Source organism: Tetrao urogallus, assembly GCF_951394365.1.
Source record: "Tetrao urogallus genome assembly, chromosome: 4".
Classification (NCBI taxonomy): Eukaryota; Metazoa; Chordata; class Aves; order Galliformes; family Phasianidae; genus Tetrao; species Tetrao urogallus.
Genome location: NC_136817.1, coordinates 3,528,089 through 3,551,415, shown reverse-complemented (window position 1 = coordinate 3,551,415; position 23,327 = coordinate 3,528,089). Strand labels below are relative to the sequence as shown.

The 23,327-nt window shown below is 34.6% G+C and overlaps 1 protein-coding gene across 1 annotated transcript in view; it reads left to right on the top strand.

Annotated features, from left to right (window-relative positions):
• The window catches only part of FSTL5 (follistatin like 5), a gene marked incomplete at both ends in the record, with an annotated part of 215,004 nt that overhangs the window by 145,380 nt on the left and 46,297 nt on the right, over positions 1-23,327 (top strand). Inside the window, 2 exons of the mRNA XM_079534468.1 lie at positions 2,855-3,021; positions 17,071-17,191. Of these exons, the coding sequence (XP_079390594.1) occupies positions 2,855-3,021; positions 17,071-17,191 (288 nt within the window). The remainder of the gene's footprint in view (positions 1-2,854; positions 3,022-17,070; positions 17,192-23,327) is intronic.

Below are 23,327 nucleotides of genomic sequence, written 5' to 3'. Positions count from 1 at the left end.
AAAGTTGCTTTTAAGAACAGCAAAACGACACTGATGAAAAGGCTCTTGTTATTTCATTTTGAGAAGGTGAGATCACTGCCAGAAAAGGGAAAAGGCACTTTGTGTAGTTGTATTCCAGATGTTACAAGACACAATATCTTAGTAAGATTTGACACACCCAAATAGCAGCATTTCCGATTTTTTCCACTGTTGAGTGGAAGAATTAGCTCATCCTGATGTTCACTGAAAATGTTTCCATTTAGTGTTTTTTATTGCTAGTTTTTATCTTACTATTGATCAACTGCAGAGTCGTAGAATTTTTTAAAATGAAAACTGCTATTCATAAAATTCCTTATAGCAAGCATTATGAGTCTCAGATTATTTTACATTCTGTTTTATTTTCTTCAGTTCTTTGAATTCTTCCCGAAATTTATCAGCCTATACATATGTTGTATCTAGACTAGGAGGTTTTAGGGCTGGTTTGTGTTTATTTCACTAAGCTTACATACAGTTATTGCTCTAAGGTGTTATAGGTCTTTAGGATCTGTAATACCTGAGCCACAGGCAAGGAGAACCTTTTTGTATCTCTTGAAAAGCAGTGACTTTTGCATATCCTTCCTGGTTACAGGCTACTTTGTTAATGTCAAAAACTTTGTAGTTAACTACAGTAAAACAAAAGGCCATAGCTAATGCCCTATGACCACTCATTTGAAGTTAAGCTGCATTTTATACACTTTCCATTAAGCTCAGAGCTTACAATAGTCCGTGGACACGAGCCATAAATGAATTATTAATGTCATAAAATAGTAATGCCATTTCGTATTTTGATTTTGGAATATAATTTTCACTAAGGTAGCAAATGCTGAACTTTGCATTTAATACATGTCTCCTTATCCACAGTTGCATTCTAATTAAAAATGAGAATAAAAAGAACTGGACTTCTGTATAAAGGCATCCATAATAATACTGGAACTAATTGGAAACAGACTTTGAAATTTTGTAGAATTTAAATTAGATAGCTCATTTATCATGTGAGGGTTAGCATTTTTCATAATCATTTTGTGGTAATCATTTAATGACTACGCTAAATTAAGTATTGGCTTTGGAAAACACAGATAATTACTGTTATAGATCACCATGTTTATCTACCTTTTAAGGTTTATACACACAGAATTCTGTAAGAAAATATTAGTATGCTGTTGCTGTCTATCAGAAGTTTTGAATCATTCAGTAGTCATTCAGGTGTGTTTCAAGAAGTCTGGATATCAGTGTCACTGAAGAACCATGTCCTATGACACACAAGCTGAAATGCTACAGATGACTGAAATACATTTTTAAAACAACAGTAGATAGCTCAATATTTAACTTAATTTATATATTCCCTTTTCAGAGGTTTAACAAATTGCATCAGGTCATGCATTTAGGGGAAAAAAAAAGTCATATTGAATGGTGGACAGCATTACGTTCCTATTGGAAGAGAGAAAAAGGGTGTTTTTGAATTTTCTCTGAATAGAAAACAAATATTTTTAAACACATAAAAATCGTTCTTCTGAAACAATGCATTTTTCTTTCCTGAAGCTATTGAAATGCCTTTCTCCTTGCAATTTGGAAAGGAAGAAAAAACAGTTTTACACTGAACAATCTTTTAAATTGTGTTAATTAAAAATTGTTTCATTTGTGAAGCTAACAGGCACCAATAATCTTAGCTTGCTCATAGGTTGTTGCTTTGCTGTAATGGGAAGATTAATGTCACTCTTTTTTTATGTAAGACTCCAAATGTGTTATGGGACGTCAAAGTCAAGAGTCTTTCTTTTAAATAAATCAAAAGTGGCTTACCTGATATTGTGAAATAGCTTGTTAACACTGGCAAATTTTAATGCGTGATGCACTGGAAATGTTAAAAGTAGATGTTGAATATTTGTGGCTTGAGATGACTCATGCTTCAGTAGAAGTACTGTATTTAATTCATGTTTGTCAAGCATTACATGATGTTATATTCTTTACTTCTGGCTGTTGCTGTATTCCATCTTCATTGTTGCTGCTGCTGCTTGGCAGACACAGTTACAGAATAGATGCTGTGAAATGCTCTGGTTTTTGGTTCATTATTTTTTTCTTCTGTCTGTACTTAGGAAAAATTTATTCAAGTACGCAGCTGTTTTTCTGGCTGTGGGTTTCTCTAGCTATTGTAAAAGAAATCATGTTTGACCAGAGAAGCATAGTGCAAATTCTTTTTACACTGTTTTTTAGAACTGACGTAAACGAACATGTTTTGACTATGATTAATGAGTATTCTGTGACTCAAATGGAAGAGAACACTAATATCAGTTTTATCAGGAACTTGTGCTTTCACAGTCAGTGGAAATCCTCCATAAAAACTGGTATATCAGAAAAGAAAGCTCATACCTTAATTTTATATTCTGAAAGCAGAGTTCACATTTGTCTATTCCCACTTCAGTCTTGTATCTTTTGCACACTGTGTTCCATTAATATTTTTCTTTTCTGGAAATGAATGACTCTTAACAGCAGTATTGTCACATTAGTTAAATGAAGATGCTGGCTACTGTACTGCATTGGCCTAACTGTTAAATAACTTATGGAGTCTGATTGTAGATACGTTCTGTTATGTTTGTTGTAGTCTTACCTCTCAAATTCATTTTCATATTAAATGCTTCTCTTTATGGAATCATGCTTGTCAGTCAATTTAATTGAAATGCCATGGTGACCTTTATTTGAAATGCTCTGAACTTCCTGCGGTTTTTGGAAAGTCTTTTTTCTTTGATTCCAATTAAAATTATTTATAAATTATCAGCTGCATACTAATTAACCTTATGAAGCTGCTAGCAAATTAACCTTACAAACAATATATCTTTTGCAGAGGTAGTTCAGCTGAGTTTGCCAGAAGACCAAAAAATAAGCACTACTGCAGCAACAGTAGGACAAAGTGCTGTCTTAAGTTGTGCCATCCAGGGCGTTCTGAGACCTCCCATCATCTGGAAGAGGAACAATGTCATTCTGAATAACTTAGATTTGGAAGATATCAGTGTAAGTAAAAGAGTTCTATTTAACAGTTTGTTACAAAACCTTTGCTCGAAGAACTGAGAACTGATGTTTAACTAATTCCTACTCAGTATGTTTTTAGTCATATGGCTGTATATAAGGAAAACAAAACAAAATAATAGCAATAAAATGCCTACCAAACTGTTTTTCTTTGAAATTGTTTGCAAAACTTTTGGTGTTAAAAATAATGAAAACATTTCACAGACCAAATGTTTAAAGGTAGTAGGTACGACAGCATAAACGTATGAAGACAAAACTGCAACTTGGTATTGTACATTCAGCACTATATAGGCTTCAAATATTTAGGAGAAGTTAATGTTTTAAGGAATTAATTATTATTTAGCACAAGTAGGTCATTGTAATAAAGCGCAGTTCATTGTAACAAAGTGTAAATAGATCACTTTTATAATATTATCTTCTCATATTTGAATGAAAATATACTTTTACCTTAGTACAACTCCTACTACAAAATTGGTTGTTTTGATCATTCCTCCGTGTATCCAGCAGACTGAAGGAATTTCCACTGAATGTCAGTACAACTTCTAAATCTATTGTTAGGAAAGTATCTGCTACCTAACTTTGCCATGACCTCCAAATATGGAGGGAAAAAAATGAAACGAAAAACAGATGTTATGGTAGAGCTCTCAAAACAAGTTTTCAGCTGAGTTTTATTTTCTTGTACGTTCAATTTGTTTTGGCTATCATCTTATAGTACAAGAATTACAAAATGTGGACCAACATAGGGTTACACTTGCTCGGACTAGTATGTGTCTGAGTTCACTGCAGCTCTTCTATGTGTAGAGTATCATCACAATCAAATATTTCATTTATTTTTTAGTGAATGCTTTTATTTCTAAGGTGGCATTTGTACTAACATATAACCTTCATTTTGTTTTACTTGCTGGTTTTATATCAGATTTGTTCATTAATTTAACTCCTGTGGAGTAATGCTTTATAAAATAAGGGGTGGTTTCAAAGCTCAGCTCACTTGAGCGGTAGTGTTTAGCCATTGCAGAGGCTTAGGATGAAACCAGCGTGCTCTGAAGAATTCCTTTTATATACTCATTAGTTTAATTATTTTAATAAGTATAATCATAGTTAGATGGTATCCCGAAGTGCATTAACGAAGCGTGAAGGATCCTAGGATTCCAATGAAAGGCCACAAAGGTAGTAAGGGGTGTAGAGCATCTCCTGTATGAGGAAAGACTGAGTAAGTTGAGTCTGTTCAGATTGAGGAAAAGACTGAGGGGATTGGATCAATGTTTATAAATATCTAAAGGGAGGCTGGGAGCAAAAAGGGGGGACCAGGCTCTTTTCGGTGGTATGCAGCGATAGGACAACGATTAATGGCCTAAAACTTGAACATAGGAAGTTCCATACAAATATGCAGAAGAACTTCTTTATGGTAAGGATGATGGAGCCCTGGAGGAGGTTGCCCAGAGAGAGGTTGTGGGATCTCCTCCTACGGAGATATTCAATACCTGTCTGGATGCCTAACTGAAGGTTAGGGCAACTGAGGTTGAAGGGAACCTGCTTTAGCAGGTGGATTGGTTTCAATCTCTTGAGGTCCCTTCCAAACCCTGCAGTTCTGTGACTGATATTCAAATGTGTCTTACCCTTACTCAGCAGTTTCTTTTCTGCAGAATTTTTTAGCATTCCGTAAATATTCATGATGGTCATAAATAATGATTTTGGAGTTCTTTCCTCACCACTTGTAATTAGAATACATGCAGTGAGCTGTAGAAATAGGAACATGTAATACGTATATAGGGAGAAATAAAAGGGAAATGAATGGAAATGATGAATGTAACAACTTCGTTTTGGTTTGAAACGTTCTACTGAATGTTTTTGCAAACATGAAAAGAGCAAGTGTTTTCAAAGCTTGATACAAACATCTTGAATATGAAAATTGAAACAAAAAACAACAAAAAAACAAAAATAAAGCAAAAAACCACAGAAAATATTCCAGTAGGGAGTGCACTAGGGAACCACTGGGAAATGAAGTTGAGCCTGGGAAACTGCAGAAGAAGGTTGTTGTTTTAATAAAGTTCATCTTTGTGTTTCCTACAATTTAAGTTACTAATTATTTTTTTTTACTTTAATTGGTTATAAATTAAGCTAGTTTTCCAGTAGATAAAGTCTAATTTTCCCATAATGGTAGTAAGGAGGCAGTCTTTACCTGCAAATTTTTTCATTCATGTTACTCCCCTTTTCTTTCCCTCTCTCTTTGATATGGAGAATGAGCAAGTGCTGACTGGGAGCTTGCTTATTAGCTAGGGCCAGCCTACCATGCTTCTTTGTTAGTTATAACAGCTGGAATGCAGTCCAATATGGATTTTTTGAAGACTCACGGAGTGCCTAATTTGAAGTCAGTTTGAAGTGGTGTTTGGAGATCAAAAGCTAAGGGAGAAAATTAAAATTGTTAGAATTGGCTGAATTTTTGTACATTCAGTAGGAGTGAAAGGCTGTGTGACAATGTACTGGCTTAACAACCATAAACATAAGCAAATAAATAGACCAAGCAAAGAGGTAATTCCCAAAAGAAGGTCGACAAATTGCGCCCTGAGAGAATTTGCAAGACAGCTAGAATATGCTGTGGAAGTAAAAGCAGATGAGGTATTGCTCATCTCTGGAAAAAAACTTAGTATTCATACCTGCACAGAGTGGAATTATTTAAGAAGTTTGGGGGTGAGCTCTGTGTGTATATTTTGTGTATGGCTACAGTAGAAATGAAACGGAGTAAATTTTTCCAGTGACAGAAGTATAGTTCTCAAGGTGAATGTATTCGTCATTTCTTTATATACCTTAAGAAAATCATAGAAAAATGGAATGCTTGAAAGTGCTTTTTGAAGAAGAACGTTAGATCTTAGTCCATTAATATTAATAATTATGATTCAAAGGGAGTGACAGATCCAATATCCCTGAGGTGAGGCATTAAAAATATGTAGCACTTGAATTAATGTAGGTGATACTGATCTGATATGCAGATAAGCCAACAAACAGTGGAAGAAAGAATTAATGGAGCCTGGAAACAAAGCACGAACAGAAACAATAAAAAAAAGATTGGGCATAAAAACATTAACTGGGTCCCAGAGTCTCTTTTCTTCAAAATCTGTTTTATGCATTCCACTGTTTGCACTGATTTGAACTCACACTTTTTATTTCCTTTAAGAAAAAATTCTCCTTGTATTTCTTTGGTCATTCAATAATGTTCTGAAATTAGATTATCAGATACTCTTACAACTTCACATTTATTTCAGGTTCTTATGTAGTTATTATTCAGTATCTGTTCAAGCAATGTAGTAAAAATAAAACCTTCAGGAGAAGAAAAATAATTTGACAAAACCGAATTATTTTATATTTCAATATGGGAAATTATGTTAGTACTTAAATATTGACTTGTAAAGAACAAATGCAGAGGGAATATAGCGTGTTTCAGTCTGTTGCATTTTAACCACCAAAGAATGTGTTGTACTTATTCAGACGATTTTAAGCATTCAAATGCTTTAAGCCCTTGTATAATTTCAAATGTCTGCAGAGGAAATGTGTTCTGTGATTTGCTGTGACTGTGTTATAATCTAAAATGTTTGGTTAGCACTGGGAATTATCAATTTACTCAGCTATATAACAACCACATGTGTGCATCTGAAAAATAATAATCTTGTGTAAGTTGTGGTATTGTTTTGGGAAAAAATAAGTGACAGGGGTTGATCTAGGGAGGCAGATAAATACTTTTTTTTTCCAGCAAAATGCATCAGAGATCATGTTACTGGAAGTGAGCATATATGGCACCAATCAGATTAAGTAGTAGTGACAATGTGATTTTGTAAATCAAGGGAAATGATAATTCGTATAGTGTGGAAATTAAGTTTTTGTACTGTGCAATTTTCAATACAAGTTAAATTATTTGTTTTGGGAGTGACAAATTCAGAACAATATGTCTTTGACTTCCAAGGATTGAGAACACAAATATTATTTAATCACTGCTTTTTAAAAAATAGAATAATTTAGAGAATTCTGTCTAGCCACTAATGTATGGTTAAATATGAACAATGATATGATAACATTTAATAGCCAATTTTAGGAGTCTTTAGTGCTCCTAAACTCTTCTCATTGTATAAATGATTAAACTTTATGAAAGTTGTGTGCCTTGCTATTTGGTTTTTTTTTCATTTAAACTGATAAAAGTCAGGTGATCAGCATTAACCTGAATTAAACCATGAAAAATTTTGTGCCTCTGCAAATTTTACTTTATTTAAATTGTAATTCATTTGTGCTACGACTCAGTATGGACTCAGACTTTTTACTGATATTTTAGTATGCATCTATAAGGGCTTTCTCTTGCCGTGATCCTGAATCTTAAATTTGTGATTTTTCTTTTCAATTTGCTTGAGTTATATATAAACTATTATTCATTGCAGAACAAAGTTCATATTTATGGGAAAATTAAAAATAACAGATTTTTTTTTTCCCCAAATGCAGTGCCTAATGTTTTTCTCATATAAATTCATTTGCTTTTAAAATGCTTTTTATATTTCATTTTTGAATTTTTCCTTTAGTTTTGCCTTCAGTTGTTCTCCTATTCCTAGCACTTCTCTTACAAGCAGTCTGCCCTCTGTTCTTACATTTGTACAAGATCTACTTAAATGACTTGCTCACCTATGAAGTTTAACATCTGCTAACATTCTTAAATTAGTAGATTTTTAAAGGAGTGTAGATTGATCTACTTTTTAATGAAAACTAATGATCTCTTTCTTTAGACTACCTTAATTGAAAACATTTAATATTTCTATTTGAAAGGCAAAATTTGTGGTTTTGAAGTTACATATAGGTTATCTTTCTCTCAAAACATCTCATTTTTCATTGCATTAAAATTAATTTCCAAATTAAGCTTCTACTTTTGATATCATATTCAAGTCTACATCCTAGGTTGGCCAGCAGGGCAAGGGAGATTATTGCCAACGTCTGCTCAGCGCTTGTGTCATGGTTCTGTCCCAGTTCAGTTTAGTTCTGTGACTAAAGGGATGGAGCAAGGGACCCATGGTCCTGTGCCATGTGAAAAGGTGAAGGGAGTAGATAGGGAAATGGGCTCAGAGGAGGAAAGCAGTGGCAACGAGCTAAGGGAGAAAACCAGTTGTGATAGAGGAATGCAAGATAACACAGTATGATAGAATATAATTAAAATCGAAGCTAATAAATAAATGAGATTTCCAAAAACTGAAGACCATACTCTAATACTGTAGGAGAGATGGCTAGGGAGTATGCATGGCAGAGACTAGTAGGAAGACAGTCCCATATCTCCCAAACAGTTTTATCTTTCCCTCTGAGAGGCAACGAAATAATGAAGCCTTCTGGGAGTTGTAGGTCGTTCTTCTATTCTGGCACTAGGTACCCAGAACTATCCACAACCCGCGGAACTGCAGAATTAACTGTTTAACTCCCAGTGAAATACATGATGTTATGATGTGGAATAGTGATAAAAAAAATCATAAAACTGTGACACCTTGTGAGATATCATCTGCAATATTGTGCCCAGGTCTGGGGCTCCCAGCACAAAAAAAACGTAGAGCTGTTGGAGTAGGTTCAGAAGAGGGATACGAAGATGGCTGGAGCATCTCTCCAATGAGAAAAGGCTGAGGGAACTGGGCTTGTTGAGTCTGGAGAAGAGAAGGCTTCTAAGAGCATTTTTTGTCACCTTCCAGTACTTATAACAAACTTATTAACAGGAGGTAGACAGAATTTTTATGTGGTCTGGTGGTGATAGCACAAGGGGGAACAGTTTCAAACTAAAAGAGAGGAGATTTAGGTTAGATCATTGAGCACTTTTTCACTTGGAAAGTAGAGAGAAACTGGAACAAGTTGTCCGGAGAAGCTGTGGATGCCCCATCACTGAGGATGCTCAATCCTGGTTTGGATAGGATCCTGGGCAGCTGATCTACTACCAGATGTAGTGGGTGGCAACTCTGTCCCCATGGCAAGATGCTTGGTGCTTCAATTAGATTTTTAAGGTTACTTACAACCCAAGCCATTCTATTAAACTTAGTTCTCAGAAAGGGCTTCTGACAGCTTCTCTTTTACTTACAGCTTCCCATCCTTTATCCCTTTTCTATTCCTAGCAAAATTGTCAGGGGAATCTCAAAAAAAATATCTCCCTTTGACACTGCCTACTCCATTGAGATAGTATGACCCTACATACAAACTTCTCTTTGTGTTTTGTTAAATTGTTATTATGGAATTTTTATGACAATGTTTGAAAACATAATTTGTTATATTTGTACTTATGACTTTATACTCATTTTATACTTCAGGATAAGACTTTATTACCTTTTCTCTGTTGTTTGATATCAAATACCAATTTCATTTGCTTGATTTTAAAAGTGCACTGAAAATGCTGTCAAAGCTGCTGATCAGGTTTATCAATCTCTAATTTTTTTTAATTTATTTATATACTTTTAGCTTATTTATGTATTTGCTCACCAGTATAGTTATTTCATTGGGGAGTTTGCTTCCATTCTTCTTTATTCTTTTTTGGAATCTGATTTGGAGTCATAATTACTTCTTTAGTAGCAGGATAAATCACACCAAAAGAAAACGTTGAGTATGTGTAAGACTTGCAAGACCTGGCATTTTTTTTCTCTGAATATTGAAAAGATCTGATTTCCTTAATCGTCTAATGAATGCTACTTCAGAGTGTGGATCATAACACCGTAAGCTGTGCATCATAACATTTATATAACATTGCAAAGGTGCACTTAAATGAGGTACCACTATGGATCTGTAATCTTCTGGTTAATGAAGTGAGGTAAAAAGTTGCAGTGTGGTTTCATTCAAACGTACTGATTCCTGTTAAGATAATCTGGACATGCAAATTCTGTAACTCTAGCTTACTCAAAGCCATAATTGCTGCAGAAGTTTAAGGTTTATATACATCTTTTTATGATGGTGACTATCTTAATTTTGAGCCAGCTGATGATTTTCACTTTTTGAAAACGTATTAAGATTTTTCTGATTTCTCCAATTCATTCTGCAGCACACTGCTATTGAAATAGGTGTAAAGAACGCAGGAAATATATCAGGCTTTTCAGGTTATTATTTTAAAACAAAGTCCCCAATGTCAGAAAGCAGCCTGGCCTCATCTGCAGCTAGTAGTTAAGGTCAGTCTTTTTTAAAGTATGATGAAGATGCTTTGTTAATAATGGTCTCCTGTGGCTCATACTCCTAACTTTTAAAGCCTTTTTATGCAATGTTAAATAGGAGGGTCACATCCCCAGTAATGAAAGAACGGAAGTGCTTGGATATCTGAGAGTCTATTTTATTAAACAGGGAGGCAAAAATGCTTAAACATAAAATTAATTAATTAATAACTGTCTTTGCTTGTTCTTCCTAAGCATCCCAGGAGGTAGAAAGATGACAAGTAGAGCGTAATTACCTACTAGGAATTTTGCTTAACTGTCTGCAGTAATATTTACTGCAGAAAGAAAAAAAAGTAATCTTCTGGAAGTGTTTCATTAGTATACCTAGACAATATGTAAATACTCAAAAGAAACAAAAACAAAACAAAATAACCTGACGCCAACCTATAATATCACCAGTACTGTTACTCACCAAAGTGACCAAAGCAAATTACTTATCTAGATCAAACCTACTTAATTTGTGAACTCTGATAGGATTCCAAAACATGATGCTATTTGTGATACACTTCAAGTGATGGCATTCAACATTTGTCTGAATTAAATTGCTCAGTGATCTATCTACTTGTAGTCTTAGTACTGTATTTCCATTCATTTCTAAATTCTATTGATGATCTACTTTAGTATAGCCTAACTTCTCTTTTGCCATCCAAAATTATGTACCGTATTTAAATGTAATCAATCTTGTCATTTTTATGCCATATTTATATATCCACCTTAAGAATTCTAGAACTTATTTTACAGAAGTCTGTATTCAGAACATTTCTGTTTGAATATGAATCACCTCATAGTCTCAATGGTTAGAATCTTTTCATTATTCTGTTTCAGAACAGGTGAAACTAGAGATTTTCCTAAATTTAGTGTGAATTATTGTAATGTCTATCTGTAAATACTTTACATAGGTCTTTTTCCCATTCTGTACTCATTTCTGGAATTGCCTCAAGTTCAGCACCTCATGCTTGGCCTTGTTAAGCCTCATTAGATTATCATGTATTTACTTTTTGAGCCTGTCCAAGACACTCTGGATGGTGTCCTTTCCTTCTGTTGTGTCAATTGTACCTCTCAGCTTAGTGTCATCAGCAAACTTGCTGAGAGTACACTTCAGTCTTGCTGTTTTATGTTCTTAATAAACACATGTTCAAGAGCGCTCATTTCAAGACAGATTCCTGCAGGACACCCCTCATGACTGGCTTCCAGCTGGTCACAGACCCATTGACAGCAACCCTCTGGATGTGATCATACAGCCAACCCTTTATCCAATGAATAACTAGCCTTCAAATACATACCTTTCCAATTTAGAGATAAGGATGTGATGCAGGACCATGTCAAAGGCCTTAAGTTATGATTGATGTAGTGATGAAATTGAAGCAGTGGATTTCTCACAAAAGAGATAACCTTTTAGTATCAATTCAGAGAGTACAAGAATATGGTTATGACTCATTGCAATACTCTGATTGAGATGGTTTATGAGTTTATGGGTTTTAAACTCATATGGGTTTCAAACTGTGCAATAGAAAGTGCATATTTTTGCTTTAAAAAAAAATCAACTTTTTTATATATTGTAAATATATATTTAAGTACTTTGCCTCAAAATAATATGTAATTCGTCAAGAATTTTGCAAGTAGTGTATGACAAACTTTACATGTATAACAAAAGAGAGTATTTAGTAAAAACAAAATAGCTAAACATAATCAGTTTACTTTGTTAACAGAAAATATTAATATTAGAAAATGTTAATATAGATTAATAAATTTAATAAGACATTTATTTTAGTAAACGTTAATAATTACTTCACTGTTATCAGAAATACAACATTGTTCACGTTCCTTGTAGGAAATAGGGAATTTCCGTTCTTGTTTCTATTACTTGGAGGCAGAGTAGATCAAGCAAAATGTGACGTGTACTGTAAAGAAGAAGCATAAATATCTCACTACCCATAATGTGTAGAAAATACAAGACTTGTATGTACTCTGTTTGCATATTTCGTATTCTGAAACTTCGTTTTACGGATTCTCTGAGCACTGTATGATCCGTCTTGTTTATATCACTGCCTGGGTGGACAAAGACTAGTGCTAAAAGTCGTCATCATGGTCGATCACCATGGAGAGGTAAAAAAGTAATTGTTCCAATATAACTAGTTTCAGTCAGTGTATGCTGAATAGCCCTTTGTTTCACTGACACCTTACCCAGTGAAGCTTTCTTGTGATAAAAGATTAGTCTGATGAACATGGAACATTGTATTAATGGTTTGAGCAAAGGCAAGATGAGTGATGATTTTTAAAAATAACCAAGATTGCTATAAAAACTGCAGCAGGTTTCAACTTTTTGTGTAATACGGCCTTTGCCAAATACTCCAGCTCATACTAAGTGCTTAGTTCAGATTGATTTGTATTCAGTGTTTGCCTAAAGGCTCTATGTCAGAAGTTTTTTCTTAGTGATGTTGAGTTTGGCAAGCTGGTCTAGCCTCCTTTTAAATGAAGCTGCTATGCTAGCATGCAAGCTTTCAGTATTTTTATTTCTGTTTGTGAGCAAAGTACACCATTGGACATACATCACTCCCTTTGTTTTAGGTCTGTAGTGTTAAAAGTATTTTGTATAGGAACTCCATTCAAAGTCTTTCTAAGCGTATATGTACTGTTTTCATACATGTGAGGACTGCTCCAAAAGTAATGAGTCCATGACTGAAGGACAGCAGGCCCACAGGACCATAAAGGGGAAGGGAGGAGAGGGAGAGGCATTGATGGTTTATGGGCTGGTTCAGCCTGGTTCTATGACTAGTGGGGCAAGGGAGGACCCACGCCCCGGGGAAGGGGAAAAGGATGGGTAGGGAGATGGTATATGGGCCTAAAAACAGAAAAGCAGCAACGATCTGAGGAGGAAATTTAATGTACTGTCTATGATATCGGAATACAAGATAACGCAATATAATTGGAACTGAGGCTAATAAATCAAATTAAATGAGAGAGCGTCTGAAACCGAAGGCCATACTTTGAATTGAAGGTGTAACAGCTGGGGAACACGCACACACCCTGCCAGGCAGAGAGAGTTGGAGAGAGAGTCCTGTAACTTGCCAGGAACTTTATTTTTCTCTCTGTGAAGTCCTCTGGGGTATGTAGTTGTTCTCTACTGAGAGCCAGATATTCAGAAAATTGGTGGTCCACAGAGGTAGGGCATTAACTCTTTAACTCCCAGTGCTTTACATGATGTTATGATGTAGAATACCAATAACCAAAAATCATAAAACATGACAGCCTCCTATTTATTTCCATGGAAACTACAATTGATACAAAGAGGGCAATGATGCTATTGGATATTTAATAGATACTGAGCACAATAATGCTATTCCTCAGCAACAGAACGTGTTTTTGCAACATAGTCATCACCGTTAGCTGTGTTAGCAGTTTTGCCAGCAATGAGCAAGAGCTTTAATGCCTTTCTTCAGAAAATATGCTCTAGCAGAGCAGACTCGCTTTTTCACAGCTGCTATTATGGCATTGTTACTGAGAAAATGTTGCCCACGCAGTCCATCTTTAATTGGCCCAAACAGGTGGAAGTCAGAAGGCATTAAATCTGGACTGTGTGGTAGGTGTGGCAGGAAAGTTCAGCCAATATTGGAAATAAAGCCTGACATTGTCTTGTTGCAAAAGAAAGATTGTCTTCTTCTCTGACCTGGTTCTGGAAGTTTGAGCCTTCAGCTTAGTCAGTGTCATAACAATGTGGATGTTTTATCCAGGTTCCAGGAGATCCTGGAGGATCACCTCTTTCCTATCCCAAAAGACAGTGCACGTCACTTCATCTTTTGTCACCTTCACCTTGTATTTGTACAGCAGGTCCTGACAAACTTGCCTATTATGTTCCTTCTGTTTCTTTGACCGTTCATGGGACCCACCTGATGCCATATTCCAACGTTGCCACCAACAACGTTGCCTCCAATGCACTGAAGCAAATATTTAACTCAATACGCAGTTCCCTGGTCATAATCCACTGAATTACATGGATAAGCTAGTTGAGCTGCTCTTAATTTCATAGTGTGACAGCTGTATGTGGCTATCAGAAACATGATTTGTCTTTCACATTGCTGTTGTCACTGTTGAAGTGCAGTAATATCCACTGTTTGGTCTCCATAAATGTTGAACAAGTGTTGATGAATATCGGCCGGTGCCATTTTTCCTGCATGAAGGGATTCAATTCTGTTCCTTTGTTTTAGACACGCTCCCATGTCAAATGCCATTTTTTCAGACTGCCCCTCTGCCCCACATGACAACAAAATGTAAAGGAATGTTGGTGGGAAGGTTCAACTCCTACTGCCATGCCACCAACATCTGCCTCTGACATTGTGCTCCAATATAATAAAATGGGAGGCATTACTTTCAGATGTATAAGCAACATTCATATACTTAGTACATGACAAACAAATTCTATCTGGGCAGTTATGTATAAGATAATGTGGTGATTCATATAAGTGACTTCATGAGAATGTGGAGTTTTATGGCACTTTTTATTGTGGTTTGTCTTTGTGTTCTGAGGGAACATTTAACCTCATCAGATTTCAAAATAGCAAAACCAATATAGTGCAAAGCTGCTGCAGGTTTTCCATAGGATAATGAATGCTGTCATTTGATGCTAGATGTTACTGTTTCCTGATGTAATTAAACAGCAGTCCTTACTGTATTCATAAGAATAACAGAAAAACCATACACCACTGTTTAGGTTACTTAATACAGAGTTATTTTGATTTAAAATAAGAGAAACATGAATCTTTTTCTAAGGTTTGCTGAATGCAAACAAATCCTGTTGAATTCAACTAATAGCCACTGTCTGTGTATCACAAAGTCCACTTTTAGGTAGGTTATAAAGAGTATTTGTAAGGCAAGCTTAGGACATGCACAAAGATTTCCCCAAAATCTGAGTTAGAGATTTAGTTTGATGTTCTGAATTACGGCATGATTTCCTTGTTTCCTTATTGACAGAATGATACTGCAGCTTTCTGTATGTTACAGTTTATATTACTGTATATTACAATTATGTAATATGTTATACTGTGTTCTTTTTCTCTAAGTTTTGACTTGATTTACTGTTTTCTGTTGGGCTGGCTCTTCATTGAAGTGATTCTGACCAGATTGGTTTGTCCTTATTCCATCTCCAGTATACAACAGTGAAAGTATGCAACATTTTTTTTTTCGTAAGAAATTCAGGTTTTGTTTTCTCTCTTGAGCCAGAAGGGAAAGCTTAAAATATCTTGGATTAGTCCTTATACAGTCATTCTCAAATTTCTTCATAGTATTTATTTTCCTCCTCCTTTCCTTCTAGGTTTGTGTTGTACTACACACTAAGGTGACTAAGTAAAGATTAGTTGCCAAATGAATGCTTGCTTTCCATGTTCTTTTACTTGTTATTCGTGACGCACATCGTGATTCTTAAATGTTGAGCTCCTCAACAGAGCAGAGCTGTAGTGGAATCATTGTTAAAATAATGATTCAATTCTATCTTTTTAATTTCTGGATGAAAAAAAATAATTAGTTTATTTGATTTTAGAAGAATTATGTCACGTATATTTGAACATTTATGCTTTTTTATTTATCATAAAACATAACTTCTAGCCCTCTTTTTAAGGTCATCAAATATTTTTTCTAAAGGTAAAATCATCTCTTTTTTTTTTCCTGTAATATTTATGTTAATGTTTGAAACCTCGGATTCAACGGTGTTCATCGGTGTGCCTGTATGGATACAGGTTCTGTGGGTGACTCTAGCTTGTGAGTTATTCTATTAAGCACTTAAGCATGTGTCACAGTTTAATCTCAGAGAACTCTGTCTATGCTTCATCATTGCTTTCCAAACACTGATTACAGTATTTTGTTTTCACTGAATGAATTGTTTGCTTTAATTAACAAAACAAATACTGAACTCAGTATACTAATAGTAAGCCAGACACATCTAGTTTGTAGTTCTAAAACAAAAGCAAAATCCCTCTCTAAAGCCAAATTGCTTTGAGTAAAGAAATCACAACGTCACAGGGCAAATCCTGTTGAAAACTGATATATTTGAGTAAAATATCCAGAGAGATGTTTTATCAGTGGTGTATTTGAAAAATGAAGGGAGATCATAACATAGATATCCATTTAATTAGAAAAGAGCTATGATAATCAACCCTTTACTGCTTAAGCCCACACTTGCAAAATATAGATGAGTTTTTCTTATAGCTCATTACTATTTTACAAGCATGTCGTAGCTTAGACTTTTCAAAGAATACTATGAAGAAGTTCACTTTTGTAAAGGTATTTTTAGTCAAACAAATTGTTATTAGCCTAAGTAAAAATTAACAGAGAGTACTAATTATTTCATATTTTTTTTTACAGTAATTGACATGGAAACTCGTTTGTGTTAAGTAAATGATACTTAACATCAACATTACAGATGCTAGATTTTACTAGACTGTTCTTTTAGGGTTGTCTTTTAAGATAACATTATTTTTAAACTGGCTTAATTACACTTCCTTCCAAAGGATATAATTTACCTTGTTAATTTGTGCGGAAGTTTAGGTTTTTTTTATCTAGTTAGATTCAAACCAAAAATAGCTTCTCTTTTGCAAATAACTATCATAGCTAAATAAACAAATATATTCTCTTAGTACTTCTGAATTTGAAACTGAAGTAGTATTTTCTTTTACTGACCTAATACAAGCCTCTGCCGTTTCCAAACATAATCAGGATTTCAGTTACTGTCAGTTATTCTGGCTGAGCATTTGATATTAGCATTACAGCTTTGTTGCAAAAATGAAGAGCATAATTAATGTAGAAATACAGATGTAATTATGATAACCTTGTTTTTAATTTTTCCTTGTAGGATTTTGGAGATGATGGGTCCTTGTACATTACTAAGGTTACTACAACTCATATGGGAAATTACACCTGTTATGCTGATGGCTATGATAAACTCTATCAAACTCATATTCTTCAAGTGAATGGTAAGGAAAATGCACTATTTACTAAGTCATAAGAGATTAGAATTTCGATTTTGTTAAGCAGATCTGCTCTTGCCTATTTTAAAAGTCTTTTTAATACACCTTAGGCAGAAAAAAAGTCCTATATTTATTGTTCTGTAAATTACCTAGCAAATCACGTTCGTTTAGTACTTCTGTAAGAATAAAATTTATTAAAAAGTGTAAGTTGGTGCAGTAGACTTCCTCTTCACAGTGGGCACCTGAGCATGTTACCAGGAGAAAAATACATGTAGGTCACACTGGAAGTAATGTCTCCTTTTTTGTTCCGATGGAAATACATGGACACATTTCCATTTTGTCAGACTGCCACTCCGCTGCCAACTGTTGTATGGCAACAACGTGTAACAGAATGTTGGTGGGAAGGTTCAAACCCTACTGCCATACCGCCAACATCTGCCTCTTGCATTGTGAGCTATTGTAATAAATGGAAGGCGTTTCTTCTAGCCCCCATATTTATATACTGTTGTATCTAGGAAAATAATTCTAAAAATGCCCTAGTTAAAATTTGATTGCAAATTTGACTTATATTTTGCTTTTACTATTTTGATATCTAAACATGATTTTTAATTCGGGGCATCTGAATGTAAAATGTTGATCCGTTCAAGTTCTAAAGACCGTTTTCCTGGCCTCAGTATCACAGAATCACAGAATAGCTTAAGTTGGAAGCAACCTATGGATCTGATCCAACCTCACTGCTCAAACGGACACCTTCACTGAGTTTGCTCAGGCTAATGTGAAGAAATCCTTTGAGTATCTCAAAGGAGGGAGACAACTGGTGATCTGTCTTGGACAAGATGTAACTACAGTTGTTTATGGTGCTCCTAGCTCTTTTTTCCTACATCTTTTTTTCTTTTTTCTTCTAAACTATTTTAAATAATTGTTCATCTCCATTGGCGTACCACTAGTCCCGCTGTACTTCATCTCCAGTGAAATTTAAATCTTTTTTTTCGTTTGTTTTGGATGACCTTCTGTTTTTCTATTGCTTTATCCTTCTTATTTTTCTTTCTGGCTCTTAAACCTTTCTCCCCACATTAAACTAAAAGCATTTGTCGTTTCATGTTCATACTTAATCCTGTCCAGAATCATGTTGAAGCTCAATTTTTTTCCTGCTTGTTTACTTTGCTCTTTTACTCCTTCTTAAATGTAGACACTACTATCATTCTTGGTTTTGGTATTATTAGACAGTTGCATTAACAAATATCATACTTCACTTCTCCTGACATCTTTTGTCAGAGAATAGTGGAATCTTTCCTCATATATGTTTTATTGACAATCACACCAAATGCAGTTGCTTAGATTATTTTACTAGCGTTTTTATATTGTTCACTCTTAACAGCTTCTTGTTTTTTCCCACTTTCTACTTGTTAACATCCTTCATGCTTTGAATGACTTGGATATTCAGTGCTTGCTTGCTATTTCCTAAATGTCAATTTTGTAATTGTATTTTTCCAGGAAATCAATTTGGAATATCTATTGACCCATCTCTCTCTTTTTTTTTTTTTTTTTTTTTTTTTTTTTTTTTTTTTTTCCCAATTTTCAACTTTATGAATTATTTTAAGCACTTTGTAAATAGACTGTTCTCACCCAGCTAATACATGGCATCAGCATTTTTTTCTCCTTTCATATTATCTGGAGGAATTTTCTGTCATCTAAAAAGAGAGATATTAAATGCTGGCTTGACTAATAGAAAGACTGAACTACAGTTTGCTCATTTAAATTCCTGCAAATATAACAGGATTTTTAATGAACTGGACATACTGGAAGGTCCTTGGACAACTTTCTCCTCTTTTGTGTGATCTGCTCTACCCTAATTTATTAAAAAAAATTGTGCTTCTGTTAGCTCCTTCCATACCTATGCCAATATGTTAGTAATCTTGCAAAATTTATAACACTTGTGTTCTATATGTTTTACTTCTTGGCTCAACTCAGTCCTCAGTGAGGCGAAACTCAAATAAGTTTTTCTGTAAAAATAGGACGTTAAGGACCATAGTATGGGACAGGTAAAGGAGGGCAGCTGTAGGTATTTCTGGTGACAAAATATCTGTCATAAAATGCTATTTTTCTTTTGGTGAAAGATAACACTTTATGTTCCAAAATCTGATTTCTAGAAGAGTAAGGGAGAAAGGAAAGGAACCCCATAGCTCAGCTGTATCATCTGCTGTTAACATTATAGATAATTTGGGTTAAAACCATGAAGATTTAAACTTTGGTCAAATGAACAGCTGTTTCATACTTTAGATCTGTATTTCTAAGAAGTAATCTTCCTAAGAACAGGCATGGTGGTCAGTACTTGTAGCTGTGATAATGACTAATGATATAAGTATTAACGGGAGACTTAGACAAAAGTCAATGACTAATGAGGCTCTGATCTCAAAGATCTAATGTGAGTGTTCACAGAAAACGATGTAATTAGATTTGAAATTTTTGATTCCATTAGTATCAAAGAATCTCTGTGAATCTGTGAAATCTGTATTTTTAAAGAAATAATATTTATATTATTTGCATTGAGTAATGCAAACCTTGTACATGTATGAATAATGAACTTTCACTGAAGTATTTAAAAAAGATAAAGATAATCAGTGCTGTAGAAAACGTTTTTTTGGAGTGAAAGTTCTGTATAATGTTTTTTAAATAATACAGTAAGTAAATATGGTAAGCAATATTATAAGTAGATATCTAACTTTTTTCTATAAATTGTATGTAAAAAAATATCAGCAAAGATATAATAGTTCAAGAGTATTTTTTCATTAAAAATACTAATTAATAGCATTTAGATTATACTTAAAACTTTCACAATGTGAGTTTTGTGACTGTATTATTGATCCATTTTATTAAGACTTATATGTGATTTTTTTCTTCTGTTCAGGGAGATAGAGGAGGTGCTGATAAGATTAGTTTGAATTATAGCACCTACCTACAAAAACTATTTTTCCTACTATGCGTTAAGTATTAAAATAGTGACGTCAACTCATAATGGACATTCCTATGTCAAAAACACATCTGCAGTATTGAAATCTCTGCTTTAAATTTATGATGCACTTCTGAATAATTCCCTATGCAGAATATAAATTCCATAGGTGTATCACTTATATAGGGATTCATTTATATGATCTAAGTGACTGACACTGCTGACATATTTAAGAGAAGCAGCCCGGTTTTGCTTGATTGAACACGGAAAAAGTCATTCAACAGAAAAGGTTTTCAAAATGCCCTTTCTAAAAACTAAAATGATTTGGTCATATTCATTCACGAAATTGCTGAGTCTTCAGCTTCACCAAAAGCCATTTTTTTTCCCCACAGTCTTTCTTTTATCAAATGGTTACAATAATGAGAGTCTGAGCCTGTCATTTTGATTTTTTTTCCTCTTCTGTATATTTGTGATAATGAAATTCATGCCATCAAGTACTTTTCCTTCAGTGTTGTTGACATGATATATCATAAAACCCATGAATTTGGAAGTCTGTTTTTAGATAACGATAGATGGATATGTTGTGGTCTTAATATCACTGAAGACAAAGAGGAGCTATCTAATTACATCTCCCCAAAAATATCTGTAATATCAACTCCACAATTTATCATTAAGGTCTGTCTTTTCTCTAAAAAGAATCTTCTGCAAATAGAACATAAATACAGAGGTGAGTCATCTGTTTCACAAATGTTTGTATAATTTCTTTTGTGACTGTTAGACTCTTTTTTTTCCACAGCATATTTCAAAAAGTTTTTAGGGAATGCTGGTAGAGTTTTTTTTCCAAACAAAGTAGTGAACCCTTGTAAATAACTCAGATTTTCTTGTAATGGTTATTTTAATAAGTAGAGAGCCACCTGTTTCTAAAATGCCCTTTAACATATTAATATATTCGTTTGCTTTATATGTTAATATTCAGCTATTTAAGGCAAAATAAAGAGTATACATCAGTTAAATGGAAAATCAGAAGTTAAGTAATAAATTGTAATATTTTGCTTATAGCAAAAGAGAAAGAAATAAAAGGTCATTAGACATTACAAACAAAAAGGAAGTCTGTCTTGAGATTCAGAGCTACTCTAGAAACAGACATAGTACTACAGTAATGTTTATCTTTCGGTGTATTACTAATGATGGTATCCTACTCCGTGAACTTACTCAAGGCAAGTTATTTGCAGAAAGGTGACAAGATTTTTTCCTCAATGTAGTGCTAAGACAGAGGCGTACTGGAAAGAAAAGTTTTAGTACCTTAAGGTAATGAAAGAGTCTAGATCCTCAGCCAGATATAAGTCAATGTTTTATAGTGTCTGAGGAATAGTTTATCATTTTTGTTTTTCAAAGCAAAATATCAGTTCAATCAAAGAGAAGAGTTGTCATACTGAGCAATGGAAGAATATGATGAACAAAGTACATTATGTTACTTTCTTAAACAAATGCATTCTCTCTGGATTCCAGACAACTTGAACAGTCTGTTTCTTTCCTATTTTTTTTTCCTATTATTCCTGGCTGAAATAGTCTTCAGCAGTTTTTATAACAATTGAAAGAATAACTGAATAGTTATACATTCATCATAGTTGGAGGCAACAAGGTGATGTGTCTTGTTGAGCTTAATTCAGGATTCGTCCAAATTTGTGTTATTCATGATTCTGCTAATCATGAATCCTTCTGACAACATAAGCTACACTGACTGAAGCTACTACACTTCAGTACCCTGCAGTCTAATTTACCTGATACTAAGAAAGTTGTTTAACTCATGCTTTACCGACAGGAATATACATTTCATGGGCAATATATGACTGTTAGCTTCTTCCAAGAGGTTTTGTGAGCCTAGAAGTTCAGGTTTATGTGTCCAGGTGTTATGCATTCCCAGTGGTATGTGCAATCTTGTAAAATGACTTTTTTTTTCCAAAAGCACATAATTATTAAACCTATATTGAAGTGGTGTATTTAACATAGAAAATCTGATTCGGGAAGAAAACAAGGAGGAGCCAACTGCTGGATTTATGTCAGGGTGATTCTTTTCACAAACAAATACCAATCTCAAATGCTAAAAGCTTAATTTCAGGGTGTTCCGAGAGTGGAATCGAGGGGGGACGATCACCCTTTTGCCCAAGCTAAATTAATAATTTCTTTTCACAGAATCACAGAATTGTAGGGGTTGGAAGGGACCTCCAGAGATCATTGAGTCCAACCTTATGCCAAAGCAGGTTCCCTACACCAGGTCGCACCTGTTCCTTGTTCCCTGATTCCTTGGGAAAAAAAAAAATAAATCCAAAATTAGACAGATAGAAGGCTTCTTTTCTCATTCACTCAAGTAGAAGTTGGTTGGAACATGGTGGTGAAGTTCCCACAAGTTTTCATATGCAATAGTAATATTCTACTGGCACAAAACAAACAGTATCTTACAGTAGATATTTGGTATGCAGTGCCTTGCAATCAGTGGTTTAAACTGTCATGTTGCTTGTAAGTCTTCAGTGATGGCAGTACCCTCTCTAAGGCAATGGAACTCCTTGCTCTTCTTCGGGTAAAATGGAGAAATAAACCACTTGGGTTTGATGCACTGGAAATCTGCAACATGGACATAGGTCATTAAAGAACCTCCTGTCAAGAAATGCTGAAGAGGGCAGAGATTAAGATTGGACCCTTGGAAGAGAGGCAGAATTAGTCTGGGAGATAAGGTACTGAAAAAGCCAGGCAATCATACAGTTGAGAGGATTTTGAAATTAAGAACACAGTGGGAAGGACAGTGTATCACACAGATCCCACAGGAGAGTGGTAACAGGGAACATTTAGAGGGGGAACATGGATGACAAATTTAGGCTTGATATGAGCAGAGAAATAGAGACATCTGTGTACACTCCCTTCCAGAAACTCAGTGGAAATCCTAAATCACTGTTTTAGACGTGCTGCTCATAGCTGGTAGTCTAAGCAATTAGCAGCCACAACTTTCAATTTTTTAATTTTCTTAATATATTTTTGTACTTGCTCTTCTGGAGTTATGTGTAATTTTCCATATATATTGTTTGAAAAGACTCTCATCTATAATTGGGTTTAAGATATCCCTGAAACCTTCTGATTCTTATGTCTTAATTGAGATGCCGTACATATGTGTATTTCTTGCAGTCTAGAAATCTGAGG